Source organism: Tachyglossus aculeatus, chromosome 2, assembly GCF_015852505.1.
Source record: "Tachyglossus aculeatus isolate mTacAcu1 chromosome 2, mTacAcu1.pri, whole genome shotgun sequence".
In the NCBI taxonomy this organism is placed as follows: domain Eukaryota; kingdom Metazoa; phylum Chordata; class Mammalia; order Monotremata; family Tachyglossidae; genus Tachyglossus; species Tachyglossus aculeatus.
The window spans coordinates 78,181,077-78,196,336 of record NC_052067.1 but is presented as its reverse complement, the minus strand read 5'-3'; the positions used below and the strand labels follow the sequence as shown (position 1 = coordinate 78,196,336).

The 15,260-nt window shown below is 42.9% G+C and overlaps 1 protein-coding gene across 1 annotated transcript in view; it reads right to left on the bottom strand.

Annotated features, from left to right (window-relative positions):
- Positions 1-15,260, bottom strand: part of TXLNB (taxilin beta) — a 61,338-nt gene that overhangs the window by 17,867 nt on the left and 28,211 nt on the right. The window contains exons 5-6 of the mRNA XM_038762390.1: positions 10,265-10,459; positions 4,981-5,100 (exon numbers count right to left, since the gene is read on the bottom strand). Of these exons, the coding sequence (XP_038618318.1) occupies positions 4,981-5,100; positions 10,265-10,459 (315 nt within the window). The remainder of the gene's footprint in view (positions 1-4,980; positions 5,101-10,264; positions 10,460-15,260) is intronic.

Below are 15,260 nucleotides of genomic sequence, written 5' to 3'. Positions count from 1 at the left end.
ATTTTCATTTCCTGTGGGATCTTAAAGAAAAAAGTAAAGAAGAAAAACAACAAACAGCTTTATCTCAATTTGAGTGACCAGTGACACATTCACGTATCATATTTTCTTCCAGAAGAGTTTGCCACTAGGTTGACATTTAGTGAATTACCTTTCCAGAATGCCCTAATATAGAGTTTTAGGGTTACTGACTTCATGTTGCTTTGTATATAAACATGTCAAGATCCCTATTATAGGACTCAAGTTTCTTAAGTTGTTTTCTTTGGAGGAACAACGGTTTTGAGAAAATGTCTTTGTATTTTTTTCCACTAAACCTCTCTGTGGACAATGTCCGATGGGGCAAAATTTTTCTATAATGAAAGATTATCTTGTAACTACCCCAGCACTTGGAACAATGCTTGACAGCATTGTTAAGCACTTAAGTAAGCATTTAACAAATACCATAATGAATCAATCAATCAATAAGCTTTAGAACAGCTCTGAGAGGTCAAAAAATAGCAACTCTTTGCCAGTGGGGTTGCCTTAGTGGTGATGAGAGAGATGGGGAAGAGAGATAGAGACAGAGAAAAAGAGAAAAGATTAAAAGAAAAGAACATAGGATTGGAAAACTAGCTACTGTCTGAGCCACTTGCTCTTGGGGGTGTGCCTCATTTCTTTCTGCAAATGATTTATTCCATATACCAATGGGGATAAAGTATTGTGAAGCCATGCAGGCTGTAACATTGTCTCCTACTCCCTGCTGTGCTTGAGTTCCAAGGGCCATTCCATTATTTCTAGAGTTTCTTTATGCCAACGGCTGACCAGTTATAGGACCTACTTATAGGTGGGACAATGTAGCACCACTCTGCATGTCTTAATGGATGGAATACGTGCCTGAGAGTCAGAAGGACCTGAGTTCTAATGACAGCTCTGCCATTTATCTGCTGTGTGATTTTGGGCAAGTCACTTAACTTCTCTGGGCTTCAGTTACCTCATCTGTAAAATGGGGATTTTATGGGACTGGGACTGTGTCCAACATGATTAACTTGTATCTACCCCAGTGCTTAGATCAGTGCTTGGCACACAGTAAGTGCTTAACAAGTATTATTATTATTACCACATGTGTGTCTTTCCTCCACCAGTTAACATTTTAATCCAGTAGTTTAAGCAATTCAGGGTTGCAATTCTGGGAATCTGGTTTGTGAATGCCAATAAAATCCTAAGTGCCTACCACTGAGGCTGATAAACATCATTAAATTAAGTACACATAATTTCAAAGACACAGAAGACAACTTTTTTTAATGGTATTTGTTAAGTGCTTACTCAGTGCCAGGCACTGTTCTAAGCACTGGGGTAGATACAAAGTAATCAGGTTGGACGCTGTCATAGAGCAGACAATGGCATGGTGGATTGAGCACGGGCTTGGAAGTCAAAGGGCATGGGTTCTAATGACTTGTCACGGCAAAGTGGAGGAGTCAGGATTAGAACCCATGACCTTCTGACTTGCTTGGGCAAGTCATTTCACTTCTCTGTGCTTCAGTTACCCTATCTGTAAAGTGGGGATTGAGACTGTGAACCCCACATAGAAGGGGGATTGTTTCCAATGCAATTTGCCTGGATCCACTGCAGCGCTTAGTACAGTGCCTGGAACATAGTAAGCACTTAATAAATACCACAATAATAATGATAATAATTAAGTTGTGGAGCTGGGATTACTCCAAGACCCATGCTCTCTTTCATGTTTTCACTCACCAAGATTTGAAGTAATTAAGAAAACCAGAACTCACTGAGGCCAGGGTTCTGTATTCTTTGCTAATTTCTTCTATCCTGTTTCTACTATATAAACTTATTATTATTATTGAGGACACTAATAATAACAATAATTGGGGTATTAAGTTTTAACTATGAGTCAAGCACTGTACTAACTATAGGGGTAGAAAACAAGTTAATAGGTTGGACACTGCTCCTGTTTCACATGGGGCTCACAGGCTAAGTAGAAGGAAGCACAGATATTTAGCACCCATTTTACAGATGAGGAAACAGGCACAGAGATGTTAAGTAATTTGCCCCAAGTCACACAGCAGGGCCGGAATTAGAACCCAGGGTCTCTGATTCCCAGGCCTGTGCTCTTTCCACCAGGTCATGCTGATTCCCTGCCACCTCAAGATCTTGGCCTATGTTCATGATGAATACCCACATCTCTCAGAAAAGGACACAAGGCAAGGTAGCGGCAAAGTTGGTCAAACCAGAACTCTGGGAATTGGGACCAAGTTGCCCCTGATTGTTTCAGAAGACACAGACAATATGGCTTTAGTTGACTCACTTTCTGTCTACTGGATAGTGATGAAGACATTCACCTATTCCTCATGGGGATCATGGTAATTAATTAATGTTGTGAAGTCCTTTGAAGATTAAATGTTTGGGGAAAGTTCTAATTATTATCACAAGTAGGCACAGAGAGACCTGCAGTTATTTCTGTCCTCAGGGCTGTTTCCACAGAGAGTCTGGTTTTGACCTTAAACACAGTACAAAGGGAACTGCAGTCAGTGCCTAGTTACAACATGCCTGGTACCTAGGCATCACTGACCAAAGGGGATAATTCACATAGGGTAAACTACAATAATAATAATAATGATAAATTGTGATATTTAAGTGCTTATTACATATCAAGCGCTCTATTAAATGCTGGAGTTGCTAGGGTATATACAAGATTCTCAGGTCAGAGACAGTTCCTGTCCCATGTAGGCTAACTGTCCAAGGCGGAGGATGAGGAGGAGGAGGAACAGCTATTTAATCCCCATTATAAAAATGAGGAAACTGAGGCACACACTAAGTGACTTGCCCAAGATCACACACTAGACAAGTAGCAGAGCATTTCATAAGTCTCAAATCATTTCTATAAACTTAATGCTAATTTTCATTCCTCGGTAAATTCATTCAATTGTATTGAGCGCTTACTGTGTGTAGGGCACTGTACTAAGCGCTTGGAAAGTACAATTCGGCAACAGATAGAGACAATCCCTACCCAACAACGGGCTCACAGTCTAGAAGTAGATGTAAATGAAGTAGAAGTAAGTTCATATTGTTTTGGAGGCAGATTCTGTTCAGTCATGCCTTCCCCAGGCTCTGAAAGATGAATGGAGAATGATGAATGGGGAATTTATGAAGTCATCCAGCCCCTGCCATCAAACATTTGTCCAGAATCCCTCCCCCTCCACCATTTCTGGTCTCCTGGACCAACATTACTGAAGAATCTAACCAGCTTCCTGTAGACTGTAAGCTCCTTGTGGCCATGGATCATGTTTATCAACTCTGTTGTAGTCTGCCAAGTGCTTAGTACAGTGCTCTGTATAAGTGCTCAATATATACCACTGATTGATTGATTGATTAATCAATTTTACATCTCACAGTCAGGCTCAAATACAGCCATCTCTCATTTTTTTTACTTTTTTTGAGGACAAATTAAGGACTACTTATCAGTACCTCATATACTGGATACTGTTCTTTCTAGTTTCACTAACGAAAATATCAGGCAAACTTCCCTTAGAATATTAGCACATTGTTTTGCTAGAGGGTAGCTCATAAGAGCCTATAAAAGTGATGGCTCTAAGGTGCCTGGAACTGAAGGTGAGGACCAGGCTGAAAATTCACATTTCTCCAAAAATGGTGCTTGCTGCATATGCAAACTTGTTTCGGGCAGGGCATGTATCTCCTAATAATAATGATAATAATAATAATAATGATGGCATTTATTAAGCGCTTACTATGTGCAAAGCACTGTTTTAAGCGCTGGGGAGGTTACAAGGTGATCAGGTTGTCCCTCGTGGGGCTCACAGATTTAATCCCCATTTTACAGATGAGGGAACTGAGGCCCGGAGAAGTTAAGTGACTTGCCCAAAGTCACACAGCTGACAATTGGTGGAGCTAGGATTTGAACCCATGACCTCTGACTCCAAAGCCCGTGCTCTTTCCTACTGAGCCACGCAGTAGGAAACGTTATTGTTATTAATGATAACAATAATGATGGCATTAAAGTGCTTACTATGTGCCAAGCACTGTTCCAAGCGCTGGAAGGGATACAAGGTCATCAGGTGGTCCCACATGGGGCTCACAGTCTTAATCCCCATTTTCCAGATGAGGTAACTGAGGCATAGAGAAGTTAAGTGACTTTCCCAAAGTCACACAGTTGACAAATGAAAGAGCCGGGATTAGAACCCATGACCTCTGACTCCCAAGCCCAGGCTCGTTCCACTGAGCCATGCTGCTTCTCTAAAAGTTAAGTGACTTGCCTAAGGTCATACAACAGACAAGTGGCAGAGCCAGGATTAGAACTCAGGTCCTTCTGACTCTCAGGCCAGTGCTCTATCCTCTAGGCCACGCTATACTGTACACACCCAAGCACTTAGTACAGTGCTCTGCACATAGTAAGCACTCCCAATAAATACCACTGATTCACTTATATGCATTTTTTCATAACATAGTCTAACAGGGCAACTCTTTGAATTTCTTGGACGAGGGTCTTTGTAAATTCAGGGTGCCATGACTTTGTACAGTGCTCTGTACACAGAAAGTACTTAATAAATACAATTACTATTACTGCTGCAATAAACTCCACGAGCTTGGCAGACTTTATTCAAATAATCATCCCTTTGACTCTGGGAGATAAGATTTGAACAGTAAGTATTTAAAGGAAACTGGGGCACAGAAAGCTGCAGGGATTTGCCCAAAACATTCGGCAAGGATAAATGAATACCAAAGTAGCCAGACTCTATGGCTCTTAGCCTTTATCCAAAGTGGCCCTTATTGTAAAATATAAAAATAGGAAAAATAGCGTCTCCAGATGATCAAATTTGGGGTTTCTCCCTGGGGTCTCCTTTGATTATGTAAGAACATATCTTGTTTATGATTTCTTTTAATGGTGTGCAGATAATTATGTATTATTTCTATATGAAATATAAGCATAAAAGGCAGATAGCCATAGAAATTAATTTGATTGGTAAGTACGTATTCCTTTTCTCGCTGGTGTCTCTCCTCTGCTTCCTTCATCATCTCCTGGGCCTGCTCCAGTTTGGCGTCCACCAACTTCTGTTGAAGTTCTCGGTGCTTAAATATTTTATCGAGATGCTGGAGAAGAAAAACAAACCAATTAACCGCTGCCCTGTCAATTCCAACGTCCCAAGCATCACTTTTAAAGTGACACAACGAAGAAAATGACCAAAAGAGAGCAAAGAAAGTGTAAATCTCTCCCTCCTGTGGACCAATTGGGGAAGAAATCCCTGTAAGCAGCGCACAGCACACCCAGTTCCCCTCTCTTTTTCTTCGAATGATCTTTGTCAAACACTCCCGTGTGCCAGACACTGAACTAAACACTGCGGTAGATGCAAGCTAATCAGGTTGGACACAGTCCACGTCCCACGAGGGGCTCACCATCTCAATCCCCATTTTACAGATGAGGCTCAGAGAAGTTAAATGTCACACAACAGACAACTGGTGGAGTTGGGATTAGAGCTAGGTCCCTTTTGGCTCCCAGGCCTGTGTTTTGTCCACTAGGCCATCATCATCATCATCAATCGTATTGATTGAGCGCTTACTGTGTGCAGAGCACTGTACGAAGCGCTTGGGAAGTACAAGTTGGCAACATACAGAGACAGTCCCTACCCAATAGTGGGCTCCCAGTATAAAAGGGGGAGACAGAGAACAAAACCAAACATACTAACAAAATAAAATAAATAGAATAGATATCATCATCATCATCAATCGTATTTATTGAGCGCTTACTGTGTGCAGAGCACTGTACTAAGCGCTTGGGAAGTACAAGTTGGCAACATATAGAGACAGTCCCTACCCAATAGTGGGCTCACAGTCTAAAAGGGGGAGACGGAGAACAAAACCAAACATACTAACAAAATAAAATAAATAGAATAGATATGTACAAGTAAAATAGAGTAATAAATATGTACAAAGATATATACATATATACAGGTGCTGTGGGGAAGGGAAGGAGGTAAGATGGGGGGATGGAGAGGGGGATGAGGGGGAGAGGAAGGAAGGGGCTCAGTCGGGGAAGGCCTCCTGGAGGAGGTGAGCTCTCAGTAGGGCCGCCATGCTGCTTCTCCTCTATTATTATTAGCACGGTGGTTTTATTCTTGTAATACTTTATGTTAAGGAAACCTTGTGTTGTAGCTACTCACAATAACGTTCTCTGGGAACAAACTATTTCTTCCAACACCAGAAAACAGAAACACCTGGTTATAAAGTGAATATTCCCTAATTCCTCAACAATATTCTCTACCTCTACACTGTGAGCTCTTTGTAGGCAGGGAATGTGTCTGTTTATTGTTGTATTGTACTCTCCCTAGGGCTAAGTGCAGTGCTTTGCACACAGTAAGCTCTCAACAAATACGATTGAATGAATGAACAAGGAATGTGTCTACCAACTCTGTTATATTGTTCTTTCACAAGTGCTTAGTACAGTGCCTTGCTCACAGTAAGCACTCAATAAATACCATTGATTGATTGATAGATTCCAGATGAACTGAATTATAAAAGCAAAGCATCAGTGAGGGTGTTCCAATATGAATGATGCCCCCTCTCCCCACTTTTTTTCCTTCAGTGCGAAGCTGCTGATTACAGACTCAGGCCTGGGGACTCCATGATGGCAGGAAGATTGGCCCATCACTCACAAGCATAATAACAATAATAATAATGATAATCATGGTATTTTTAAGCACTTACTATGGGCCAGGCACTGTACTAAATTCTGGGGAGGATACAAGTAAATTGGGTTGGACACAGTCACTGTCCCTCGTGGGGCTCACAGTTTCAATCCACATTTTACAGTTGAGGTAACTGAGGCATGGAGAAGTGAAGTGATTTGACCAAGGTCACACAGCAAACAATCGGTGGAGTCAGGATTAGAACTCATGACCGTCTGATAGGCCCATGCTCTACGGAACAGATTTAGTTTTCACCTGAGGCTGAGGCATTGGGGGAGGGGAGGGGTGGGCAGCAAAGGGGGGTGTCCAGGTGTTTTTTTTTAATGGCATTTGTTAAATGCTTACTATATGCCAAGTACTATGCTATATTAAGTAATAATAATAATAATGGCATTTATTAAGTGCTTACTATGTGCAAAGCACTGTTCTAAGTGCTGGGGAGGTTACAAGGTGATCAGGTTGTCCCACAGGGGGCTCACAGTCTTAATCCCCATTTTACAGATGAGGTAACTGAGGCATAAAGAAGTTAAGTGACTTGCCCAAAGTCACACAGCTGACAAATGGCGGAGCTGGGATTTGAACCCATGACCTCTGACTCCAAAGCCTGTGCTCTTTCCACTGAGCCACACTGCTTCTCTAAGTACTGGAGTAAGTGCAAGATAATCAAGTTGGACATATGGGGCTCACAGTCTAGATGACCATCATTAGCCACCTTAAACTGCTTAAACTGAGCAGTTTCTGGCCCAATTCTGAATGTACCAATCTGGGAAGCCCTCTTGTAGGGAGAGACCTGGGACCCAGCCCTGGATCACCCCTAGGATGAAGGCTCCTAGCGCTCAGTACAGTGCTCTGCACACAGTAAGTGCTCAATAAACACCACTGATTGATTGATTGATTGGTTGGTTGAAGAGGGCCTAAGGACAGTTCTAGGGTGTGGGGCCACTGTTAAGGGGCAGGCCTGGGAGGGCTTCAGGGGTCTCAGATAACCAGGACTTTTGGGTCTACCCTAAAATGAAGCCAAATTTTCACACTGGTGCTCTAACTTTTTAACTAAGCAATTGGGTCAGTTGTTGGCATATTTCATTCACTTTTAAAAGGGAGCTTGTGCCTGCAAAATGTTGACCATTTATCCCGTTTTATTCTGGATGGCCCTCACAGATGACCACTGATATTAAAATCAATCAATCAATCAATCGTATTTATTGAGTGCTTACTTTGTGCAGAGCACTGTACTAAGTGCTTGGGAAGTACAAGCCGGCAACATATAGAGACAGTCCCTACCCAACAGTGGGCTCACAGTCTAGAAGGGGGAGACAGAGAACAAAACCAAACATACTAACAAAATAAAATAAATAGAATAGATATGTACAAGTAAAATAATGAGGAATTATTTTATGAGGAATGAGGAATGAGGCCTTAGTGGACAAATGGCCTCATTCCACCTCACCTCCTGCACCCAAGTACAGCAGTGCAGAAGCAGCACTCTGGCTCAGAGGGACCTAGACGGGGATGACAATAGTTGGAGCACAGTCCTGAGAGTCAGAAGGACCTGGGTTCTAATTCCGGCTCTGCCACTTGTCCGCTGTGTGACCTTGGGCAAGTCACTACACTTCTCTGTGCCTCAGTTTCCTCATATGTAAAATGGGAATTAAGACCATGAGCCCCATGTGGGACAGGGACTGTGTCCAACCTGAATAGCTGGTATCTAGCCCAGTGCTTAGAACAGTGCTTGACATATAAGTCTTAACAAATACTATTAATTATCATTATTATTATTATTGAGTGTATTCCCCCAGGGACTCACCCGCTCATCAACTATATGACTCTGCCCATTTAATAATAATAATAATGATGGTATTTGTTAAGCGCTTGCTATGTGCAAAGCACTGTTCTAAGCACTGGGGAGGTTACAAGGTGATCAGGTTGTCCCACGGTGGGCTCACAGTTTTACAGATGAGGTAACAGGCACAGAGAAGTTAAATGACTTGCCCAAAGTCACACAGCTGACAGTTGGCAGAGTCGGGATTTGAACCCATGATCTCTGACTCCAAAGCCCGGGCTCTTTCCATTGAGCCATGCTGCTTCTCCTGTTCCCCTGTTCATTTCTGCAAGGAACCTTCAGAGCACGGGATTGGGAGTCACAGGTCATGGTTTCTAATCCCAGTTCTGCTACTTGTCAGCTGTGTGACTTTGGGCAAGTCCCTTAACTTCTCTGGGCCTCAGTTACCTCACCTGTAAAATGGGGATTAAGACTGTGAGCTTCACGTGGGACAACCTCATTACCTTGCGTAGGCACTCAACAAATATCACCATCATCCTCATCCTTATGAGGTCCTCAAGTAATGTTACTGCTTGCACCGACTGATGCTGATGACTTGGTTGTCCTATCCATTTCAAAACACCAAGCTAGTGACTATTTCTGGGAACAGACAGATGTAAAAACCACTTGTTTTCCCCACAAGCTAATACCCACTGGTTTTTATTTTTGAAGTTTTCAATTGTTAATATTGATTTCTGAGTGGCCTAGTAGATAGAACATGGGCCTGGAATCAGAAAGACTTGGGTTTTAATAATAATAATGATGATGATGGCATTTGTTAAGCACTTACTATGTGCAAAGCACTGTTCTAAGTGCTGGAACTTAATCCCGGCTCTGCCACTTGTCTGCTATGTGACCTTGGGCAAATCACTTAACTTCTCTGTGCCTCAGTTATCTGTAAAATGGGGATTAAAACTGTTACCCCATGTGGGACATGGATTGTGTCCAACCTGATTAATATATATCTATCCCAGTGCTTAGTAACTATCTGGCATGTAGTAGGCACTTAACAAATACCATAAAAAAAATAAGCATGTTAGCTGGGAGAGGATTTGGTACAGGGGTGTCACGAATTCTTTAGTGCTGCCAGTAGCTGCCTCCTCTGTTAATTGGAACATTTTCTTTTCTAGAGACTCATTTTAATTGCTTTGCTTAGTTTTCAGTGACAATGTTTACACATCTTCTTCCACTTTGCACTGAGTTCTTAACTGAGCGTGAATCGGGCATTACATATCAGGGTTTCTTTTGGATTGCCAAGCATGACGTCCCCCAGTAAAGCCTTCATTGATTGATCAGGGATCATAGCTATAGAGAAGCAGCATGGCTTAGTGGACGGAGCGCGAGTTTGGGAGTCAGAAGGACCTGGATTCTACTCTCTGCTCTGCCACTTGTCTGCTGTGTGACTTTGGGCAAGTCACTTCACTTTTCTGTGCCTCAGTTCCCTCATCTGTAAAGTAGGAATTGAGACTGTGAACGCCATGTGGGAAAGGGACTGTTTCCAACCTGATTAGCTTGTATCGACCCCAGCCCTTAGTACCGTGCCTGGTACATTGTAAGCACTTAATAAATACTATATATTGTTTTGTATGCTTCCAAGTGCTTAGTATAGTGCTGGGCACAAGATAAGGGATCAATAAATACCACTGATTGATGAATGAGTATTTTTCCTTGGGTTAAACTGTCTCCTTCCTTCATTTTGCCCCCTCTCGAAGTTCCCAAGGTACCCTATTTCAGGGCAATGAAGAATCCTCACCTCTTCTCGGAGTTCATACTGATCAATGATGCTTTTCAATTTCTCTGCTAGTTCCGTGTTCTCCTGGCATAGCTTCACATTCCTCTCACTCTGTTGCTCAATCTGAGCCTGGATATCACTCAGCGTGCCCTGGAAATGACTTGTGATCTCTTTCCTTTTCTCATCCTCTTCTCGGGCCCGCTGGAGAGTTTCCTCCTGGTGATGGAAAAGAAAAATATTGCACTAGCTTTTGGCAGTGATCCTCCCCCAACCTTACGGAGTCCTGGATTATTTTCGTTTGAAAGATATTGGTAAGTTTCTTCTTTTTCCTAGGCTTGAAAAACTCAGGATGTAGCTTCCTTATCCTCAAAAGAAGGGTTTCAGTGTGGGCAAACTGCTTCTGAAAGCATGGGCTGTGAATGGGTGTATTTGGTAATTACTACTGAAGAGACACATAGGCTCCAGCTGAATTTATGAACTGCTGCTGTTTCTGTTCAGCTCACATCCCACAGGTCCAATTGCTCTGCGTTTGGCTGAAAGAAAAGGTCATCTCCTGGCCAGGGCCAGAAGAGGTGGTTGAGGATATCTTCTCCAGCTGTTTGCTGTAAGAGGGAAGACAAGATGCATTAATTAAGTGATAGCCTCGATCTCATGTTTCAGACTTCAGAAATAAGCTCAGGTAACAATATTAATGACATTCACTGCATGCTTACTAAGTGCTGAGCTCTAGGGTAGATATAGAGTTATGAGATCAGACACAGTACCTATGCTTCATGGGTCTTGTTTATTCCCATTTTATAGAAGGGGATATTGAAGCTCAGAGATTGAGTGACTTCCTCAATCAAGGTCAAGGTGATATCAAAATATCCTGCTATCAAGGCTAAATTCTGTTAGAAAATGAGTGACAAAGAGAACTTGTAAAGCAGCAGAGTCACTGGAACGATCATGACAGTATAAAATAAAATTTTTGCAAACACATTAGACTTTCAGCTGTTTATTTGAGAGAACAGGCATGATACAGATCAGACAGCCTAAGCGAGATGTTCCCCATACATTTTTGATACGGGTTGTAGAGTTGAGGTTCAAATCCTCCCAAAATTCTAAATGAAACATCTAATCTTCCCCTCCCATTTTGTTAATATGGTAGAATTTTAAATTAGCTTTTATAATGTTCATTACTGAACTCCACTTTCCCCCAAATGAAAACTCTCCATTTATTCCTACCCACTGAGAAATACATCAGAATTTCTCACACATCTTTTTTGATGTGTGAGAAATTTGCTGTGAAATTTCCAAACTCATTCATTTTATGGAAATGGATTGAATGTTGTATTATGAATCTAGAAATGCCTGCACAGCTGGCAAGTCATATTCATTCAACCCACATATTCAATCTGTCGCCAAATCCTGTTGTCCCACCTTCACAACATCGCTAAAATCTGCCCTTTCCTCTCCATCCAAACTACTACCACGTTAATACAATCACTCATCCTATCCTGCCTAGATTCATTCATTCATTCATTCATTCAATTGTATTTATTGAGCGCTTTGTGCAGAGCACTGTACTAAGCACTTGGGAAGTACAAGTCGGCAACAAATAGAGACAGTCCCTACCCAACAATGGGCTCACAGTTTAGAAGCAGCGTGGCTCAGTGGAAAGAGCCCGGGCTTGCGAGTCAGAGGTCATGGGTTCAAATCCCAGCTCCACCACTTGTCAGCTGTGTGACTTTGGGTAAGTCACTTAACTTCTCTGTGCCTCAGTTCCCTCATCTGTAAAATGAGGATTAAGATTGTGAGCCCCACGTGGGACAATCTGATCACCTTGTATTCATTCATTCATTCAATTGTATTTATTGAGCGCTTACTGTGTTCAGAGCACTGTACTAAGTGCTTGGGAAGTACAGGTTGGCAACATATAGAGATGGTCCCTACCCAACAGTGGGCTCACAGTCAAGAAAGAGGAGACAGACAACAAAACAAAACTTATTAACAAAATAAAATAAATAGAATATGTAAATATGTACAAGTAAAATAACTAGAGTAATAAATCTGTACAAACATATATACAGGTGCTGTGGGGAGGGGAAGGAGGTAGGGTGGAGGGGATGGGGAGGGGGAGAGGAAGAAGGGGGCTCAGTCTGGGAAGGCCTCCTGGAGGAGGTGAGCTCTCAGTAGGGCTTTGAAGGGAGGAAGAGAGCTAGCTTGGTGGATGTGTGGAGGGAGGGCATTACAGGCCAGGGGGATGACGTGGGCCCGGGGTCGATGGCGGGACAGGCGAGAACGAGGCACAGTGAGGAGGTTAGCAGTAGAGGGTACAGGCTGGGCTGTAGAAGGAAAGAAGGGAGGGGAGGTAGGAGGGGGCAAGGTGATGGACAGCCTTGAAGCCAAGGGTGAGGAGTTTCTGCCTGATGCGCAGATTGATTGGTAGCCACTGGAGATTTTTGAGGAGGGGAGTAACAAGCCCAGAGCGTTTCTGCACAACGATGATTCGGGCAGCGGCATGAGGTATAGATTGAAGTGGGGAGAGACAGGAGGATGGGAGATCAGAGAGGAGGCTGATGCAGTAATCCAGTCGGGATAGGGTGAGAGATTGAACTTTGTATCCTCCCCAGCGCTTAGAACAGTGTTTTGCACACAGTAAGTGCTTAACAAATGCCATTATTATTATTATTATTAGAAGGGGGAGACAGAACAAAACAAAAAAAGTAGATTACTGCATCAGCCTCCTGCTGACCTCTAAACCTCCTGCCTCTCCCCACTCCAGTCCACACTTTACTCTGTGCCCGGATGATCTTTCTACAAAAACATTCAGGACATGTCACCCTCCTTCTCAAAAATCTCCAGTGGTTGCCTGTCCACCTCCTTATCAAACAAAAACTTCCCACCATTGGCTTTGAAGCATTCCATCGCTTTGTACCCTCCTACCTCGCCTTGCTTCTCTCCTTCTACAACCCAACCCTCACACTTCGCTCAATCACTGTGCTTCTACCCACAAACCCTAACCCCCAGAACTGTAGTTTTTCTAAGATGGGCCTGCCAAGGAGACTGGAGGCCATCAGTCGAAATTCCTTAGTAATGCTGAGGTGAGTTGAGAGCAGCTGGCTGCTGCTGACAGGGATCACGTGGCTGTTTAAAACCTCCTCCGATCCTTTCCCAGTCTGGTGTATTTTCTTTGTGGATGACTGTTTACCGTGCCCCTCTAGTATACTCATCACCTGCAACCCCTAACAGATATGAGGGAAAAGCAAATCAACAAACAAAAAGGCCCCCTGGTTTCTTTCAGGTTCAAGGTATGTGGCTGAGGTTATTAGGGAAAACATTTCCAGAAAAATAATTTATTACGGAAGTATTTGTTCAGCGCTATGTGCCAATAGCAGGGGTAGATAGAACATTGTCAGTTCAGAGCCAATCAATCAATCAGTTCTATTTATTGAGCCCTTACTAGGTGCAGAGCACTGTACTAAGTGCTTGGGAGAATACAACAGAAATAGTGCACTTTCCCTGCCCATAATAAGCTTACAGTCTAGAGGATAGTTGTGGTATTAAGTGCTTACTATGTGCCAAGCACTGTACTAAGTATTGGGGTGGATAGAAGCAAATCAGGTTGGACACAGTCCCTGTCCCACACGGGGATCACGGGCTCACTCCCCATTTTACAGATGAGGTAAATGAGGCCCAGAGAAGTGAAGTGACTTGCCCAAGGTCACAAAGCAGACAAAGCAGACCTTCTGACTCCCAGGCTCTTGCTCTAGTCACTACTCCATACTGCCTCTCCAAGCTAAGTGACTTGTCCAAGGACACACAGCAGACAAGTGACAGAACAGGGATTAGAACCTAGGTCTTCTGACTCTCCCCTTCCCAGACTGAGCCCCTTCCTTCCTCTCCCCTTCGTCCCCCTCTCCATCCCCCCCATCTTACCTCCTTCCCTTCCCCACAGCACCTGTATATATGTATATATGTTTGTACATATTTATTACTCTATTTATTTATTTATTTTACTTGTACATATCTATTCTATTTATTTTATTTTGTTAGTATGTTTGGTTTTGTCTCCCCCTTTTAGACTGTGAGCCCACTGTTGGGTAGGGACTGTCTCTATATGTTGCCAATTTGTACTTCCCAAGCACTTAGTACAGTGCTCTGCACACAGTAAGCGCTCAATAAATACGATTGATGATGATGATGATGACTCTCAGGCCTGTGATCTTTCCACAAGGCCACATGGCTTCTCTTGAATGTATTGCTAGGTTCTGTCTCTTCAGTTTCCACTGGCAAGAAATTCTCACTAGTCCACACTGCTTCTCACTAGGCCACGCTGCTTCTCAGTGCCTGTTCAAGACTTGACACCATCTAACGGGGAGGGAGAACAAACATTTAATCCCCATTTTACAGATAAGGAAAACTGAGCGCAGAGAAATAATTATAATAATGGCATTTATTAAGCACTTACTATGTGCAAAGCACTGTTCTAAGCGCTGTGGAGGTTAGGGTGATCGGGTTGTCCCACGGGAGGCTCACAGTCTTAATCCCCATTTTACAGATGAGGTAACTGAGGCACAGAGAAGTTAAGTGACCTGCCCAAAGTCACACAGCTGACAATTAGTGGAGCTGGGGTTTGAACCCATGACCTCTGACTTCAAAGCCCGAGCTCTTTCCAGTGAGCCACGAAGTGATTTACCCAAGGTCACACAGCAGAATTGGCGATCCCAATAATCCCGGTAATCTAATCTAACTATACAGTCTCCTAACTCCCAGGCCTGTGCTCTTTTCACTAAGCCAACTTCTACTTAATGTTATTATACAAGCAAACATGGCACAAGAAAGTAAAAATGGAATTTTAAAATGATACATTTGGGATCATTTGTTTCCTCCACTTCTCATCTCTTCGGCACTTGTCTATTTTTGAACATTCTGAATAGTTTATTCACGTATAATGCTATCATTGTTATCCAAAAATATTTATTGAGCACTTTGTTTTAGTTGCTTCAGAGCATAACATAAAAAGGAAGGGTCTGGG